This window comes from Amblyraja radiata, chromosome 20, assembly GCF_010909765.2.
Source record: "Amblyraja radiata isolate CabotCenter1 chromosome 20, sAmbRad1.1.pri, whole genome shotgun sequence".
NCBI classification, from domain to species: Eukaryota; Metazoa; Chordata; class Chondrichthyes; order Rajiformes; family Rajidae; genus Amblyraja; species Amblyraja radiata.
In genome coordinates this window covers 39,171,508-39,191,262 of record NC_045975.1, presented here as the reverse complement: position 1 = coordinate 39,191,262, position 19,755 = coordinate 39,171,508, and the positions used below count along the sequence as shown (strand labels likewise).

The window sequence follows — 19,755 nt, the reverse complement described above, 5'->3', positions numbered from 1 at the left end:
ATGTGTTCAGTGTTATTCAGAGCTCAGAGAGACGTGATCCTCTCGCTTCCTCCATCTTGCAGAGACTGAGTGAGGCACACCACTCTTTTATAGTCCCCAGCAGGAGCAGCAGAGAGAATGGCAAATATTTTTTAAACGTTAATATCTTTCTGATTTTCCATCTATGGGAAAAATCCTCTGGTCCAGTCCAGCTTAGGGGGGCTCTGAGCGAGGTGGCCAAAAATGACGGCCGTAATGGCGGCCTCTCGGAAATCACATCGTAGTGAGTTAAAAGCGGTCAAGATCGTACTTTCAGTAATATAGATATGGATTTCAGCAAGGCGTTCGACAGGGTTCAGCATGGTAGTCTGCTCTCGAAGGTTATATCCCATAGAATCCAAGGAGAGGTAGCTGAATTAATAGAAAATTAGCTTCATGGAAGGAAGTAGAGGGTGCTGGTAGTAGGTTGCTTCTCGGACTGGAGGCCTATGACTAGAGATGTGGTTCAGGGTTCGGTGCTGGGCCCATAGCTTTTTGTCATCTAGATCAATGATTTGGATGAGAACATACTTGGCATGATTAGCAAATTTGCAGATGAGGCAAAAGTGGGTGGTATTGTAGCTAGTTGTCAAAAACTGCAGATGGATCTTGATCGGTTGAGCAGGTTGGCTGAGGAATGGTTGATCGAATATAACACCGAGAAATGCTGCATTTTGAAAACACTAACATGGACAAGACATACACAGTGAATGGTAGTGCTCTGGGGGGTGTTGTAGAACAGAGGGATCTTGGAGTGCAGATAAACAGTTCCTTCAAAGTGGAATCACAGGTAGATACTGTGGTCAAAAAGGCTTTTGGCACATTGGCCTTCATCAGTCAGGGTATTGAGGATAGAAGTTGGGAGGTCATGTTGCAGTTGTATAAGACATTAGTGAGGCCACATTTGACGTATTGTTTAGTTCAGGGTACCATGTTATAGGAAAGATGTTGTCAATGCTGTACAGTTTCATGACCCTGTAATCGTATGCTGTCTCCCAAGCTTACAAAGCTGTTGCAAAGCTTTTTGCAAATATTTCAACATTGTTAGTTCACCTGAATTTAAACTCACGTTCCAAAGAGTACACCACGGTTTAACTTAAAGGAAAAAAAAACTTCCCATTTCCTGATTTTTGTTGTTCAGGAGAGCAGTGTTTGACCAGTATTGCACAAGTCAGGTGAAATGCTCATCACTCCCAGATTTCATTAAGTGGACAATGCTGCATGTAAATAGAACTCTTCCTTCCACAATGCCCCACTTTTTAAAACCATGAGTAATTAGGGAAAACAATACAACATTTCTTACCATGTCATACAGTTCCTCACAATGACTTCACCCTGTGAATATGAATGTCCTCCGTATTCACAAGAACAATCGTCAGGATGAACGCATCCTTTCTCTTCATCCAGCACCAATCCTTCCGGACAGATACAGCCAGACACACATTTTGTTGCGAGCTGGGAAGATTGAAAAAGCAATTTTTGAAATCTAAGTACAGTAAACCCTCGCTATAATGAACTATAGGGGAGGGGGGTGGGGGGCCATGGTGTCCTTCATTGCCGATTTCCCACCATAACCGAGTAAGGTATTATCATGGTATAAGTAGTAGAAATAAACAACTGCACTTGGTAGTTAATAGTTAAGGACACAAAGTCCTGGAGTAACTCAGCGGGACAGGCGGCTTCTCTGGAGAACATGGATAGGTGACATTTCGTATGAGACCCTTTTTCAGACTCTCGGTCCAGAACTGGGCCTGGAATTCAGCTGATTTGATGCCCGTGACCGGCTGGTGCCAAGGGAGAGGCGAGGATCAGCAGAATCAATGGTCGTGACCCGCGGGCAGGTAAGGGTCAGCGGTGGCATGTGTGGCCTGGACACGGTTGAGGAAGCCGTATGGGTCAGCAGTAGCTGCAGTGGAAGTAGCGTGAGCTGGGTGAGGGGTGGGCAGCCGGCGTTGTGAGTGGTCGATGAGGTGGTGCAAGCTGGGGGTGGCGGGTCCGAGCTGGCACTGTAAGCCACTAGGGAGGTGACGCAGATAGCCAGGGAGGTGGTGCATGCTGGGGTGGGACAATCAAAATCTATTATCAAGAGGTCTGTTAAAACAATGGTTTACTGTACTCTTAATTTGTTCATTACAAGTAAAAGATCTGCTTGGTGGCTTGATCAGAAACTTTAAGTGTGTCTTGTACTTACACACTGACTTTCTGCTGCAAGCATCTGACATGTCGGTGCACAGGCAGCTCCATATTCACCAACTTGCGCATTCTCACAATTGAAATAAATCTTGGGAGGGTGACAGCGTTCTGGAATGACAGATAAATCAATTTGAAAAATATTCTGCTGTAGTGCTTAAAATTTCCAATCCTTATTCATGTTCATAAGTGAAAGGAGCAAAATTATGCCATTTGGTCCATCAAGTTTACTCCGCCTTTCAATCGTGGCTGATCTATCTCTTGCCCTCAACCCTTCTACTGCCTTCTCCCCATAACCCCTGAGACCCATACTAATCAAGAATCTATCTCTCTGCCTAAAAAATATCCTTCGATGGCGTCCAAACCCTTCAGTGGCAATGAACTCCACAGATTCACCACCCTCTGACGAAATAAATTCCTCCTCATCTCTATCCTAAAGGAACGTCCTTGTATTCTGAGGCTATGACCTCTGGTTAGCAATGTTACAAAATTTTGTGATTTTAAAAATCAAGTCTTTAATTTATCCCATCAGATAAAGCATACAAAGAAGTTTAATTTGACACCTAATTCACTTTCATATCTTCAGTATTAAAAAAGTTATGACCATTTTCATACTCTGAAATTGGCATCTTGTTCCCTTTTGCTTTTTCATTGACTTAACACAAAAGCTGTGATCGAGAACATTTAAAAGCCCATAACCTTCTTAAAATTTAAGAGAACTGAAATAAATTTTCAGTTATTGTAGATTGAAGCATCCTGAAACAAATATGAAACAATCTTACTTAGATGACTTGAAATTAAAGCATATAGTTAGTTAGTTACCTAATTGTAGCTCATTACAAAATTCAATTACTAGATCTAAACATCTATCCATTTCTTAAGAATAGATTAACATTTTTAAATAGCCTAAGTGTCCAAATAACATTCACACAAGAATTCAGTATATAACATAATTTTTAAATCTCATTGTCATGGGTTTATAGGCCAAATGGAAGGAATTTAATGTTTAATACCTGTAAATTAATTACCATTTAAATCAGCTTGCGAGTGGGTTTTTCTGGAACGGGACCATTTGGAACGTTGAGGTTGCGGTGTTTTAGTCCCCCATATCGCAGCAAAAACACTGCCGGTTTGTTCGGGGACTAAATCACCGTTTCGCAACTTAAAATGTGAATTAAATGCATCTCAAGAAACACTTTTATACATAAAAATAAACTACTTTCTTTTACCTGTCCCCTACATAAAATCCGGCCCCGTTGTCGGTGTTGACGGCTTCAGAAGCTGATTTTAAAATCACTCCAGCGATTAACTTGTTGGGCGAATTTTTTTTTAAAACACACAGAACGGCCGTCGGAACGATTCTTTAGCAACATCTTGCACTCCAACAAAATATAATCCAGGACCAGGTCGGAAAAAAAACGCGTTTTAACCCCGCCCACCCCTCAAACGCGCCAAAATCGCGCACACGGCCAGTGGCAGACTTGCAGCGCCACTGAAGGTAAGTATTGTAACATACTTACTCTGGTCGTAGACTCTCCCACTAGTGGAAACATTTTATCAACATCACTCTATCCAAGCCTTTTACTGTTCGATGTTTCAATGAGATGCCCGCTCATCCTTCTAAACTCCAGCAAGTACAGGCACAGGCGCCATCAAATCTTCATCATATATTAACCCACTCATGACTGAGAACATTCTCGTAAACCTCCTCTGAACACTCTACAGCACCAACACATCCTTCCTCAGATATGGGCCTGAAATTGCTCAAAATACTCCAAATGTGGTCCAGCCAGCTGCTTGTAACGTTTCAGCATGACATCCCTGTGTTTGTATTCTAGTCCTCTCAAAATAAATGGTATTTATTTACTCTTAATATATTGAGAGGAACATTAGATGCAATTTTATATGTTTCACCTTGGTTAAAATCCTGTCACATTGCATGTGGGAATACAAGGCAGGTTTTACATACAAACTTGCATCAGGATCATGAGTGAATTACTTGGCCCCTTCAACCTGCCAACCATTAAATATGTTTATGGCTCATTTCTCTGTAATTCCAACTCCATATATGGTCTGAAGAAGGATCTCGATTGGAAATGTCACCTATTCCTTTTCTCCAGAGGTGCTGCCTGACCTGAGTTACTCCAGCTTTTTGTGTCTATCTTCCATATATATACAACATTTTGTACAGCCTTTTACCCCCTTGCTTGTCAAGAATCAATCTAACTTAAGAATATCCAAAGACGCTGCACACAGTACTTAAGATGTAGCCTCAACAATGTTCTATATAATTGAACTCCTTATTTTTGTTTCCAACCCTGCAATAAAATTAATCTTCTTTCTACTTTCCCAGTTATTTACTGTGCCTGCGTAATAGCCTTTAGCAAATCGTTAGTTGAGGAGACAAATGGGGGAATCTTTGGTAGTAAACGGGACTCCAAGATGGTCTGCTGCCTTCCTGGTGTCAGGGTCAGTGATATAGAAACATTCTCAAAGGGAGATGATGAGCAGCCAAAAGTCATTGTACACATCGGCACAAATGACAATGATAGGAAAAGAGACGAGTCACTTCGGAGTGAATATAGGGAGTTAGGCGAAGGGTTAAAATGCAAGACCTTGAGAGTGATAATCACAGTGTGGCTGAGGAGTTGGGGCAGGGGACAGGGATTGAGATTTCTGGACCATCGGGATCTCTTCTGGGGCAGGTGTGACCAATACAGGAGGGACCGGTCGCAGGTGAACTGGAGGACCACCAACATCCTTGCAGGGAGGTTTGCTGGTGCTACTCGAGAGGGTTTAAACTAGAATGTCTGGGCGGTGGGAACCAGAAATGCAAGGGGAATATTTCTTCAGGTTAAAGAGTATGGGACTAAGGTCCTCCATTTCAAACTAATGGATAGGTTTCTTAAGACTGGGATGAGGAAACATTTCTTCACTCAGAGAATGATGAACCCATGGGGCTATTCTCAGACAATCCTGACGCAATTAGGACTTTCTTATTCAACAGAGGGATTTCAAAGATTGATAACTGCTTTTCCCTACAAACCATTATGCTAGGTTAGTGTACAAGAATACAGGTCAAATCAGCTGTTAAAACGATTTAAAAAAAAACAATAAGCATATATAAAACTATAAAAACACTGAAGGGAGCTCCGGGCAAGCGCTGGGCATCTGTGCTGGTGTGGACCCAGCGGCTGGCACAGAGCCGATCAAGACCAAGGGACAAGGACGAGCCCGGCAGCCGAGTGAGGAATGCTATCGGAGAGTGAGGAGCGATGTTGGAGAGCGAGGAGGGACGTCGGAGAGATTGGTGGGACGTCGGTGAGTCCTCGCCCGCATGTGTGCTGGCGGTCAGTCGAGGAGGCGCTAGACCGGAACAAGGAGGGAACCGACTTGGGGATGCTGAGAATAATGAGGGAGTTGGCGTTGTGAGGTGCTGAGAACAAAGTGGGACTCAATGGGTGGGGGGGGGGGGGGGGGGGGGGGGGGGTTGGGGGGGTGAGAAGGAAGAGGTACCATTGGGACGACATTGAATACTTTTGTAACTTTGTCCGCGTCCTATACTTTTTGCATACTTGTGTATTGTTTGCAAAACAAAGAATTTCACTGTACCAAGTACATGTGGCAATAAAGTATCAATCAATAGAAACAAGAAACTGCAGTTGCTGGTTTACACAAAAGGACACAAAGCGTAGGAGCAACTCAGCAGGTCAGGCAGAATCATGGATAGGTGGCGTTTGGGATCGCAACCCTTCTTCAGAGATGCTGCATGACCCATTGACTTATTCCAGCACTTTATGCACTTAACTATAAAAATAATAGTTTGTCAGAAAAACAAGCACATGTGAAAACTGACAGTGTAATGCATATATTGTTATAATAGTTATAACTATTCTGGTTTTCTGTATTTCCATAAGGTTACAGCCATTCCCAGTTACTAGTTACAGCCATTCCCAGTTACTAAGATTGAGAAATGAGTTAGTTATGAAATCGGCTGAGATATTCACGGATATAAGTCTTATTGTTTATTTTTTTAAATGTGTTTCAAATGTTATGAGACTAGAAAGCAGATGGGGTTTTGGGTGAGGAAAGAAAATAAATTGGGCTGGTCAATACTTATTCATTTTCATGTTCAGAAGTTATAGGAGCAGAATAAGGCCATTTGGCCCATCAAGTCTACTCCGTCATCCAATCATGGCTGATCTATCTTTCCCTTTAACCCCATTCTACTGCCTTCTCCTCATAACCCCTGACGCCCATACTAATCAAGAATCTAGCAATCTCCCCCTTAAATATATCTTCTGGCTCAGCCTCCACAGCCTTCTGTGGCGATGAATGTCACAGATTCACCATCCCTGAATAAAGAAATTCGACCTCATCTCCTTTCTAAAGGTACATCCTTTTATTCTGAAGTTATAGACTCTGGTCATAAACGCTCCCACTAGTGGAAACATCCTCCCCCATCCTTTGGGTATACTCCTAATACTTAAAAATAACTTTCCCTAAATAATTCTTTAAATCAGTTAAGTCAGCTATTGAGAAGATGAAACAATGATGGTGCAGATGGATAATTGTTTTCAAAATAGAAGATCTGTTAATTTTAATAATGTTTAAGACTGGATAGACTCGGCTTGTACTCGCTAGAATTTAGAAGATTGAGGGGGGATCTTATAGAAAATTACAACATTCTTAAGGGGTTGGACAGGCTAGATGCAGGAAGATTGTTCCCGATGTTGGGGAAGTGCAGAACAAGGGGTCACAGTTTAAGGTTCTAAATCTTTTAGGACCGAGATGAGGAAAACATTTTTTCACACAGAGAGTGGTAAATCTCTGGAATTCACTGCCACAGAAGGTAGTTGAGGCCAGTTCATTGGCTATATTTAAGAGGGAGTTAGATGTGGCCCTTGTGGCTAAAGGGATCAGGGGGTATGGAGAGAAGGCAGGTACAGGATACTGAGTTGGATGATCAGCCATGATCATATTAAATGGCGGTGCAGGCTCGAAGGGCCGAATGGCCGAAAGGACCTATTTTTTATGTCTATGTTTCTATGTTAATAAATAAAACAATAATAGGATCCTTTAAAGGGGATTAAATACAGATATATATTGGTGGGAAATTCAGACAGCTGGTAAACTGGGAAGAAAATAAGCTAAGTTAAAGCTAAGGAATATCTATTCCAAATGTTTGTATCCAAAAAGAAATGTCTGCAGACTTTCAAAAAAATGCATCCTCTCCTTGTTCCCGACACTTTCAGTGTTAGCTCAGTTTGCATTTTGTTCTGTTCTCTATTTGCTTATCTTCCCTATGCCATTCCTCCCTCCTATCCCCTCCCAGCATCAACTCTTTGTTGTGGATAAATCTAACTTCATCTGAGCACAATTAATTACATACCTATCTTTCCGATTCATAATATATACAAGCATATTATGCATTTAAATATTTTGAAAACTTGAAAAGAATTCATCAAAATGTTCCTACCTTGAGGGTCCTGACCAATGCACTTCAGATTTCCATTCTGACATACACTGTCGAATAAATACCAGTTTACTATGATAAACAGTTATAAGAGCGATAACTATAGCAGTTATTATTGTGTTCAGTTCTGGGCACCATGTTATAGAAAAGGTGCTGTCTGGCTGGAAAGGGGACAGGGAAGATTTATAAGGAAGTTGGCAGGACTAGAGGGTCTGAGCGATAGGGAGAGGTTCAGTAAGCTGGGACTCTAATCCTTGGAGTGCAGGAGAATGAGGGGTCTTATAGAGGGTTAAAATCATGAGTGGAATAGATCGTGTAGGTGCACAGAGCCTCTTGCCCAGAGTAGGGGAATTGAGGACCAAGGACATAGGTTTAAGGTAAAGGGGAAAAGATTTAATAGGAAAATTGAGGGGTGACTTTTTCACGCAAAAGTTGTTGGGAGTATGGAACATGCTGCCAGAGAAGGTAGTTGAGGCAGGGACTATCCCAACGTTGAAGAAACAGTTAGACAGATACATGGATAGGACAGGTTGGAGGGATATGGGCAAAACACAGGCAGGTGGACTAGTGTAGCTGCGACATGTTGGCTGGTATGGGTCGAAGGGCCTGCACTGTGAGAAAGTCGTATACTTGGTACACTTGTTTGGAAAACTTCCAGCAATAGAAGACTGCTGAAGTCTTCCACTATAGAAGACTGATGACGTTAAAACAAAGCAGCCCAGAATGAGTGCACATGCCTCAGCTTCATCAATTAGCCTGTCCACCACCCACACATCTTGTGTACACCAATTTCAACCCACCAACATGTCTTTGAAGCAGATCACAAACCTCTAACCTCTAGCACCAAAATGGGTGGGCAGCAGCTATAATGGAACACCAACACTTCCAAATGATCGTACATGTCACGCTTCCTGACTTGAAGATACATTACTATTATTGAAATGTCCCAAGATCTGATTGCTATGCCTGGCTGTGTTACAGCATTGTAACCACAAAGTTGCCAGCAGTTCCAGTAAGTGGTACTCTATCATGTTACCAAGGTCAATTTGGATGCTTCATTTGGATTAGCTTTGCGAGAAACACTGGCATCCCATGATTGAATACATGTAAATTACTGGCATCAATGATCAGAGCATCTTTCAAAATTATACAGGGGAGTTTAGTTTAGTTTAGAGATACAGTGCAACAACATGCCCTTCAGCCCACCGAGTCTGCGCCGACCTGTGGGGATCCCCACACATTAACACTATCCTACACCCACTAGGAACATTTTACAATTTTAGCAAGGCAATTAACTTGCAAACCTGTAGGTCTTTGGCATGTGGGAGGAAATCGTAGCTTCTGGGGAAATCCCACGCAAGTCAGGATAAAACATGAAAACCTACAGACAGAACCCGTGGTCAGGATTGAACCTAGGACTTTGGTGCTGTAAGGCAGCAACTCTACCGCTGCGCTACCATGCCTCCCCAACTTCGTCCTGGTGGTCAAATTAATTGCCCAATGTCAATAACACTTCACATGTTTGTTATTAGTTTGCTGTCTGTGGAACAGTTTGCTTCTGCACACATCATTCTTTGTAGTAATAATGATAATATTTCAACCGTTTGTTCTTTCTATTTTCCTTTACTACCCTGAAACCAACTGGAAGAGGAAATTCACCCACTAGCATGCACGTTAGGAATTGCTGCAGGAATTCTTGCAATTGCTCCCATAGCTGTGCACCAGGCTTTTTACTGTGCAGTGTCTGTAGAACCAGCTATCCTTGGTTACTTGGGTAAATCCCACTGTTCCCAGATGGTTGATGATTTTCCTTTTGTAAATCCCACAAACCATGACATTATCTTACTTTCTAAACTATCCCATCATTAGTTTGATCTGTCCAGAAAATGTATGTAACTGACTTTCAACCAATATATCCAACAGTACATAATGTGTATGAAGGAACTGCAGTTACTGGTTTACACTGAAGATGGACACAAAATGCTGGAGTAACTCAGCAGGACAGGCAGCATCTCTGGATAGAAGGAATGGGTGATGTTTCGGGTCGAGACCCTTCTTCAGGGTCTCTGTGTTTCCCTCTCCCCTGACTCTCAGTCTGAAGAAGGGTCTCAACCTGAAACGTCACCCATTCCTTCTATCCAAAGATGCTGCCTGTCCAGCTGAGTTGAACACGACATTTTGCATCCATCCAACAGTACGATCGACCTACCATGTTCCGCCATTAAGAGTTATCTGCTGGTTGGCATGTGCCACGAGTATGTTAGCCAGGAAGCAAGGGCACTCGGCAGCATCCACGCATTGTCCGCTGATGTCCTGGTAAGTGTTATCTGGGCAGTTGCAGCCATCCACTGGAGGATCGATTGACGTGCACTCAAATTCTGGATTGGACAGTGACAGGCAGGTGCGATGACAGACCCTGGAGTCATAACTGAAGACCTGATTGAAGGAGCAAGATATTCCTGGGGGAAAGAGATCAATGTTTCAAATAACATTGCATCAATTTATATATAAACTGTTCAATCAAATTCTAAAAGCTCTTGTTAGGGTTTCTGTTTTTCTCATTTCCCTTACCACATGTAATTTTTTGCAAGGTACACAAAAATGCTGGAGAAACTCAGCGGGTTTTTGCAATGATTTCCCGCAGGCCTTGCACAACATTGCTGTTTGCTTGAAATGAATTCCTAGAATTGCATTCCATATGTTGCTGCTACCAAAAGCAAAGGGCCTGGCCAGCTGTGACTACCCTTGACACCATCATTGACATCCCATCCAAGATGGATTTCCCAGCTGTATCCTTGGTTGGACAACCTCAGCTGAGAATTTGCTCAAAGCAGCCAATGATTGTTTGCGCTCTTAATGCCCGGAAGAATGTACTCTTCCACACGCTGCCATCTCCACACATGGTGCAATAGTTGTTGACCACCGCACCCCTCACTGTTGCCCACAGTGTGTGGGTGGTAACCTGCATGTATGACCAAGATATAAATGATTGTTTTTCACGAGCTGCCCCCCCCCCCCTCTCCCCACCCCTCTTAGCGTTGCCCACAAACTGATAATTATTCCCCCTGACTGGAGGTTCCCACAGTGTGATGGTTGTTCATTCCAATTAGTTACTCCCCACATTTAATCTACCCAGTGAGGCATTGTGTTCATGGTCTTGTTTGCCTCCCAGTTATTAACCACAGTGTGATAGTTGTTCCCTCCCCTGGGTGTTCCCCACAGTGTGATGATTCTTCTTCCAGGGAGTTGTATTCGATGTGATGTTACACTGTGTTTAGAACCCAACCCCAAATATTCAGACACCACTCATGCTCGTGATAGGGCTGCACAACTTGGGTTTCACTTTCTGGAAGACCTCAGTTAGAGCAGAAAACCACAGCAGGACTGTTCTGTTTCATGACCACCCCGTGCCCTGGCTTTGTGCCCAGGCATACAAGCTAACCTCCATCATCACTTGCTAACCTCCATCATTTACATAATACCATGAAGTGCATCTTCTGAGCTCCACAGACTGTCAGGCAAAGTCCCCTCGTTACCACCTCCTCAATCAACAATGGACCATTGTGGGCTCCTTGGCTACCAGTGCCAGCTCTGATTTGTACCTGAAATTTCCCTCTCGCGTGGCTCTCAGTTTGAAGAAAGGTCTCGACACGAAACGTCACCTATTCCTTCTCTCTAGGATGTGGCCTGACCCGCTGAGATACTCCAGCATTTTGTGTGTTTCTTCTCCCTTGGTTCACCTTTTCTATCCCTAACCCCACCTGGATTATCTGCCCATCATCCCTCCCATTTCTGGTTCCCCCCTATCGTCTACCAGCCTCTGTCACTATCCTTCCCCCTCCCCATCCCACCTGGGGACATCTACCTAAACTTTCCCCCTTTTTTATTTCCTTGTGTTACCAACTGCCCTGACTCAACACCTCCCCTTCCCTCCCCTTCCCTCCCCTTCCCTCCCCACAGAGCTCCATCTTCCCATCATTTCTCCCCACGCCCCATCTGGTTCCACTCATCACCTCTCCTCTCTCAGAAACCAAGTCTTCCCTCATCCTCATTACACAGGCTACCTTCCCTCCATGGTCTCAGTGTTGGTGTCCAGGCGCAAACCGAAACATCGACTATCCTTTGCCTCCACAGATGCTGCTGAACCACAGTTCTTCAAGAGGTTTGCATTTTTTGGCACTTTCTCTCAGGACTCTTCTCTTTGGCTTGGGGCGGCTTTGATGTTCTGAGGCAGACAGCATTTTGAACGTATAGGAAGGAACTGCAGATGCTAGTTCAAACCAAAGATAGACACAAAAAGCTGTAGTAACTCGGTGGGTCAGACTGTATCTCTGGAGAAAATAAATAGTCACGTTTCGAGACTGAAGAAGGTTCTCGACCCGAAATGTCACCTATTCCTTTTCTCCAGAGATGCTGTCTGACCCATTGAGTTACTGCAGCTTTTTGTGGCGATCTTAGCTTTTTGAATGTGCTCGTTGCTGTCAACCTGTTCATATGTCCACGTCACATAGGTCAGACTCATTTAAAGCTTTCCCACCAACTGAATGTACTTAGCAATCCCACTGACTGAATGGGGTTTGCCTCTGAAGATATGAACCTGTTAGGACTTTCAGAACTTGCTTATAAAGTGAAGTGTTCAAGTTATGTGGTAGTTATTATCGATTACTTACCGCAGCCGTCCATAACATTTCTCCAGCCCGCCAAGATTATGCCTCTTTTCGCACAAGCACTGGCGTATGAATCAAGGCTTGCACACATGAAGTCATTTGTTTGTTCATAGTTGCACGTTACAAATTTACAGTTCTGAGCAAAAAGAAATGAACAAAAAGACTTGAATTATTAGCTCCATTAGAATTAAAAAACAGAACATTGGAACAACTCAGCGGTTCAAGCAACTTCTGTGGAGTATACAAATGTCACTTGACCTGCTAAGTTCTCCCTTCTCATGAACAAGTTACATGCTTTTTAGAACAATAATAAATATATTTAGGAATTCGGAGAGTTATATAAAATTATTAACCTCCATAAAACATCTCAAAAATATCTTAGAGCGGGCAGTGGGGTGTGGAAGGGGCCAATGGGTGGAGTCAACAACTTGGAAACGTATGCGTGCAGTTAACATGAAAGAGAGTGTAGGAAAGGTCACGTTTAAACTAACAGGGCAGGGGGATGGGAACCAATGCAAGGAGCTAGAGGGCCATAAAAGGAGGACAGAAGCAAAAGGTAGAATAAGGGAAAGAGTGATAAGAAAAACAAACCTGAAAGCTTTGTGCCTTAATGCGAGAGCATTCGTAATAAGGCGGATGAATTGAATGTGCAGTTAGTAGTTAAGGAATATGATATAGTTGGAATTATGGAGACATGGCTCCTGGGTGACCAAAGCTGGGAGCTAAATATCCAATATTCAGGAAGGATAGACAGAAAGGAAGATGAGGTGGGGTGGCATTGCAGGTGAAAGAGGAGATTGATGCAATAGCAAGGAGAGACATTAGCTTGGATGCTGCACAATCGGTATGGGTAGAACTGCAAAATAGCCAAGGGCAGAAAACGCTTGTTGGAGTTGTACACAGACCACCAAGCAGCAGTAGGGAGGTTGGGGATAGCATCAAGCAGGAAATTAGGGACGCGTGTAGCAAAGGTACAGCAGTTATTATGGGTGACTTTAATCTACATATAGATTGGGCCAACAAAATTGGTAGCAGCACTGAGGAGGAGGATTTCCTGGAATGTATACAGGATGGTTTTTAAACCAATATGTAGAAGAACCGTCTAGAGGACAGGACATCCTAGACTGGGTATTGTGTAAATTAGGAAGGATTAGCTAGTGATCTTGTTGTGTAAAGCCCCTTGGGCAACAGTGACCATAATATGGTGGAATTCTGCATTAGGATGGAGAGTGACAAGGTTAATTCAAAGACTAGGGTCCTCAACCTAAAGAAAGGAGACTTTGAAGTTATGAGACGGGAATTGGCTAGGATAGACGGGCAAATTATGCTTAAAAGGTTGTCGGTGGAGATGCAATGGCAAAGATTTAAAGACGGCATGGATGAACTCCAAAAATTGTTCATCCCTGTCTGACAAAAAAATAAAACGGGGAAGGTGGCTCAACCGTGACCTAAGAGGAAAATCAAGGATAGTGTTAAATCCAAGGAAAAGGCATATAAATTGGCCAGAGGAAGCAGCAAACTAGAGGACTGGGAGAAATATAGAACTCAACAGATGAGGACAAAGGGATTAATTAAGAGAAGAAAAAGGAGCATGAAAGAAAGCATGTGGGGAATATAAAAACTGACGCTTAAAGCTTCTTTAAATATGTAAAAAGGATAAGATTAGTGAAGACAAATGTAGGTCCCTTACAATCAGAAACAAGTGAATTTATAATTGGGAAACAAAGAAATGGCGGAAAAGTTAAATGAGTACTTTGGTTCTGCCTTCACACAAAAAATCTTCCAGAAATACTAGGGGACTGCGGATCTAGTGGGAGGGAGGAACTCAAGGAAATCCAGATTAGTCAGGAAATGGTATTAGGTAAACTGTTGGGACTGAAGGCTGATAAATCCCCAGGGCCTGATGGTCTGCATCCCAGAGTACTCAAGGAGGCGGCCCTAGAAATCGTGGAAGCATTGGTGATCATTTTCCAATGTTCACTCGACTCTGGATCAGTTCCTGTGGACTGGAGGGTAGCCAATGCAACCCCACTTTTTAAGAAAGGACGGAGATAAATTATATAGACCAGTTAGCCTTACATCGGTAGTGGGGAAGATGCTTGAGTCGGTTGTTAAAGATGTTATAACAGCGCATTTGGAAAGCAGTGACAGGATTGGTCAAAGTCAGCATGGATTTATGAAGGGGAAATCATGCTTGTCCAATCTTTTGGATTTTTTGAGGATGTAACAAGTAGAATGTATAAGGGAGAGCCAGTGAATGTGGTGTATCTGGACTTTCAAAAAGCCTTTGACAAGGTCCCACACAAGAGATTAGTGTGCAAAATTAGATCACATGGTATTCGGGGTAGGGTATTGACATGGATAGAGAACTGGTTGGCAGACAGGAAGCAAAGAGTAGGAATTAACGGGTCCTTTTCAGAATGGCAGGCAGTGACTAGTGGGGTGCCGCAAGGCTCAGTGCTGGGACCCCAGTTATTTACAATATATATATTAACTATTTAGGAGAGGGAATTAAATGTGATATCTCCAGGTTTGCGGATGACACAAAGCTGGGTGGCAGTTTGAGCTACGATGAGGATGCTATGAGGCTGCAGGGTGACGTGGATAGGTTGGATGAGTGGGCAGATGCAGTATAATGTGGATATATGTGAGGTTATCCACTTTGGTGGCAAGAACAGGAGGGCAGATTATCAATTGAATGATGTCAGATTAGGAAAAGGGGAGGTGCAACGAGACCTGGGCGAAGAAAGCTATTGGCATGTTGGCCTTCTTTGCGAGATGATTTGTATTTAGGAGCAAGGAGGTCCTATTGCAGTTGCACAGGGCCCTGTGCAATTGTGGTCTCGTAATTTGAGGAAGGACATTATTGCTATTGGGGGAGTACATCATAGGTTCACCAGGTTAATTCCCGGGTTGCCAGGACTGACATATGATGAAAGAACGGGTCGACTGGGCTTGTTCACTGGAATTTAGAAGGATTAGAGGGGATCTTATCGAAACATAAAATTCATAAAGGATTTGACAGGCTGGATGCAGAAAAAGTGTTCACGAAGTTGGGGGTGTCCAGAACCAGGGGTCACAGTTCAAGAAGTGTAGGCCATTTAGGACTGAGATGAGGAAAAACTATTTCATCCAGAGAGTTGTGAATCTGTGGAATGCTCTGCCACAGAAGGCAGTGGAGGCCAATTCACTGGATGTTTTCAAGAAAGAGTTAGATTTAGCTCTTGGGGCTAACGGAATCAAGGGATATGGGGAAAAAGCAGGAATGGTGTACTGATTTTAGATGATCGGCCATGATCATATTGAATGGCGGTGCTGGCATGAAGGGTCAAATTGCCTACTCCTGCACCTATTTTTCTATGGTTCTTGAATTTCAGGGTGCATATCGCATTAAACAATTTTCAGAAAGGTGAAACCTCCAGGTACAGAACAGTAATGAACAAAATATTGCTGCATGCCTGTGGAATATGTTCCAGGGGTCTTCTCCATTCTCACACATTCATTTTCACCTTAAATTATTTGCACTCTCATTGCAGGATTTATCTGCAGAAATTGGAGACTGCAGGGTGTCACAGTGGTGCAGCAGTAGACCTCCTGCCTTACAGCGGCAGGGTGCTGTCTGTACAGAGTTTGCACATTCTCCCTGTGATTTTGTGGGTTTTAACCGGGTGCTTGGGCTTCCTCCCACATTTGGACCTGCAAGTTTGTAGGTTAATTTGTCTCTGTAAATTGCTGCTAATGTGTAGTTTAGAAAAAGTGTAGGGGTGATCTTTGGTCGGCATGGACTTGGTGGGCCGAAGGGCCTGTTTCCACATTGCACCTTCCAAAGGGTTCCCACTGTTCCTCCTGTCACTTGAGAATAACATTTTATTTTCACAGCAAGTGAATGCACACCCCATCAGGAGACCATATGAATACATATCGGAGTGTTTCTATAGGAGTGTTCGGTAATCCGAATGAACACAATATCAGGACAATATAGCAAGGTATTGTCTTTACCGATCAAGATTCAATTTTTTAATCTATTTTCCAGAAGAATAAAAAATTCCAGTCAATCTCTTTAAAAGAGCATTTATCTTCCGTTTTTGAATTTTAGAGTGATATTGAACGGTAATGAATCGCAGCAAAAAGGCCAATTTCCATGAGAAACCTGTCAACCTTACCAATGTCTGATATATTCGTGGCTAACAAAATAAGAGAATAATTTGGAGAAAAGAAACAAGAAATTACTTGCCTTATAAAATTCTGTAGGATCTAAAAACTCATGACATCGTCCAAATATAGAGGTCTCTTCCAACAATGCTGAACAATGGGATTCTGCAAAGATTTCTATAAAATGCAAAATAAACCATTTTAGTTCTCAGTTCCAACAAGTATGAATTCCTCAGGAATTTTGATCAAGAGAGTCACGAGTCAAATGTGTTTTATTGTCATATGTCCCAAAACAGTACAATGACGTTCTTATTTGTAGCAGCAGTGCAGCAAGTTTGTAAACACAGTACTCAATACTAACATCACAAACAAACAAATAATTCAATGAATTAAAAAGACAATATTATGCAAAAATGAAACAAAGCCCAAAGTCCCAAGTGCAACCAAGGCAGTTTGTAGTTCTATGTTTAGATGGTGTTCACAGTGTTTAATAGCCTGATGGTTATTGGAAAGAAGCTGTTCCTAAACCTGGAAGTCACAGTTCTCAGACTCCTACACCTTCTTCCCGATGGTAGTCATTGAGGCATGTCATCTTACTCTTCTTAGGCACCAGTATTCTTGATGCCCTTTTAAAACAAGTGGGAAACTCGTACCTCGGTAATGAGAGGGTGAAGATGCGTGCAATAATTCTAGCCAGTTGGTCAATGCAGACCAGGTACACCATCAGGTCCAGACACTTCCTGAGGGTTCACCCAACTGAAGGATATCCTGACATCAACCTCGGTGACTGAGATTGAAATACCATCGGAGGTTATGGAGCATATGATCCTGATGATTCTCAAAATCACCAACAATTACAAGGCACGTGGATAAAAATTAATTTCTCACATGTCAGCAACACTCCGTAATAACAAACAATCTGCCAGAGGAACAGTGGGTCAAGTGGGGGGAAAGGAATTATCAATGTTTCTGGTCGAAATTCTGCAACAGGACTGCGGAGTTCCTCCAGCAGATTGTTTATCGCTCCAGATTCCAGCATTTGCAGTCTCCTGTATCTCCATCCCAACACACTTTTTCAACCTTACATGTCTTAGATGACAGGACTGGGTGTGCCTTTGCCAAATCAGCCGATGATAAAAATCATCAAACAATACGGCACAGGAACAGGCCTTTTGTCAATGCCGAACATGATGCCAGGTTAATCTCCTCTGCCCACACGTGGTCCATATCCCTTAATTTCCTGCATATTGATGTGTTCATCTAAAAACCTCTTAAAGGTCACCATTATATCTATGTCCATCACCAACCATGGTAGAGCGATCCAGGCAGCCACTACCCTCTGTGTAAAAATCTTTACCTATACATTGACTTGAAAATTTCTCCTTCTGACTTTAAAGCTGCATCCTCTAGTATGTGAGCAAAAATAAATTAGGAACATTTTTCCAACTGTCTATCCTATCTCTGCCTCTCATAATACACTCATAAAACAACAGACTCACAACCCCGAGGCAGCCTTCATTGTTGCGGGTGACTTCAATCACTCCAACCTGAAGACTGTACTCGCCAAATTCCACCAACATGTCTCCTTCGCCACTAGAGTAGACAAGACACTGGACAAAGTCTACACTAACATGGCTGAAGCTTCCAAAGCCGTCCCCCTCCCCCACCTTGGTCAGTCTGATCACCTCTCATTGTTCCTGCTCCCTAAGTACTCCCCACTCAACACTTGGGTTAAACCCACTGTGAGGACAGTTAAAGTCTGGTCAGAGGAAGCGGACTCCACACTTCAGCAGTGTTTTGGAAACACTGACTGGAAGGCGTTTGCAGCCCAGGCCACCCTTGACTCCCACACGGACATTGATTCCTACACTTCCTCTGTTCTGGACTTTATAAACTCCACCATCAATAGTGTCACCTCCCTCAAACGGGTGACCATATTCCCGAATCAGAAGCCATGGATGAACAGCGAGGTCAGGCTACTGCTGAAAGCACGGGACACTGCTTTCAGGTCAGGCGATGCTCGAGCCTACAGTTCATCCAGGGCTAACCTGAAGAGGGGCATCAAGAAGGCCAAGCACTGCCATAAGCTCAGGATTGAGGAGCACTTCAACAACAACTCCGACCCCCGACGCATGTGGCAAGGCATCCAGGCCATCACTGACTATAGATCCACCAACACCACCCCCACATCCAGCGACGCCTCCTTCCTTGAGGAGCTTAACCACTTCTATGGCCGCTTCGACAGGGACAATCTAGAGACAGCCATCAAGGCTGTGCTCCCATGCCGATCACCAACCCCTCACACTCACCCCCTATGACGAGAACGTGGCACTGAGTAGGACTAATGCACGTAAGGCCGCTGGCCCTGACGGCATCCCCGGGCGCGTCCTCAGGGCCTGTGCTGCGCAGCTGACAGACGTCTGGACTGACATCTTCAACCTGTCACTTGCCAAGCAGTTGTCCCCACGTGCCTTAAAACCACCTCCATCGTGCTGGTGCCAAAACATTCCACTGCGGCAAGCCTCAACGACATCCGCCCAGTTGCACTTACTCCCATCATCACCAAGTGCTTCGAGAGGCTGGTCCTGGCACACCTCAAAGGCTGCCTACCCCCCACATTGGATCCCTATCAGTTTGCCTACCGCAAAAACAGGAGTATGGAGGATGCCATCTCAACGGCACTTCACTCCGCCCTCTCCCACCTCTACAACAGAGACACTTACGTAAGAATGCTGTTCATCGATTACAGCTCAGCATTCAACACCATTATACCCTCTAAACTGATCACCAAACTCGGTAACCTGGGCATCGACCCCTCCCTCTGCAACTGGATACTGGACTTTCTAACCAACAGACCCCAGTCTGTTAGGTTAGACAAGCTCACCTCTTCAACCCTCACCCTGAACACTGGCGTTCCACAGGGCTGTGTGCTGAGCCCCTTCCTCTACTCCCTCTTCACCTACGACTGCACACCTGTACATGGCACTAACACCATCATCAAGTATGCAGATGATACAACGGTGATTGGCCTCATCAGCAACAACGATGAGTCGGCCTACAGGGAGGAGGTCCAGCTCCTAGCAGCATGGTGCACTGACAACAACCTGGCCCTTAACTCCAAGAAGACCAAGGAGCTCATTGTAGACTTCAGGAAGTCTAGGGGCGGCACGCACACCCCCATCCACATCAATGGGACGGAGGTGGAACGTGTTTCCAGCTTCAGGTTCCTGGGGGTCAATATCTCCGATGACC

General features: G+C 43.8%; 1 protein-coding gene across 1 annotated transcript in view; it reads right to left on the bottom strand.

Annotated features, from left to right (window-relative positions):
- LOC116984421 (mucin-6-like) overlaps window positions 1-19,755 on the bottom strand; it is a 110,981-nt gene that overhangs the window by 15,192 nt on the left and 76,034 nt on the right. Inside the window, exons 16-17 of the mRNA XM_033038574.1 lie at window positions 12,355-12,487; window positions 9,894-10,143 (exon numbers count right to left, since the gene is read on the bottom strand). Coding sequence (XP_032894465.1) covers window positions 9,894-10,143; window positions 12,355-12,487 — 383 coding nt within the window. The remainder of the gene's footprint in view (window positions 1-9,893; window positions 10,144-12,354; window positions 12,488-19,755) is intronic.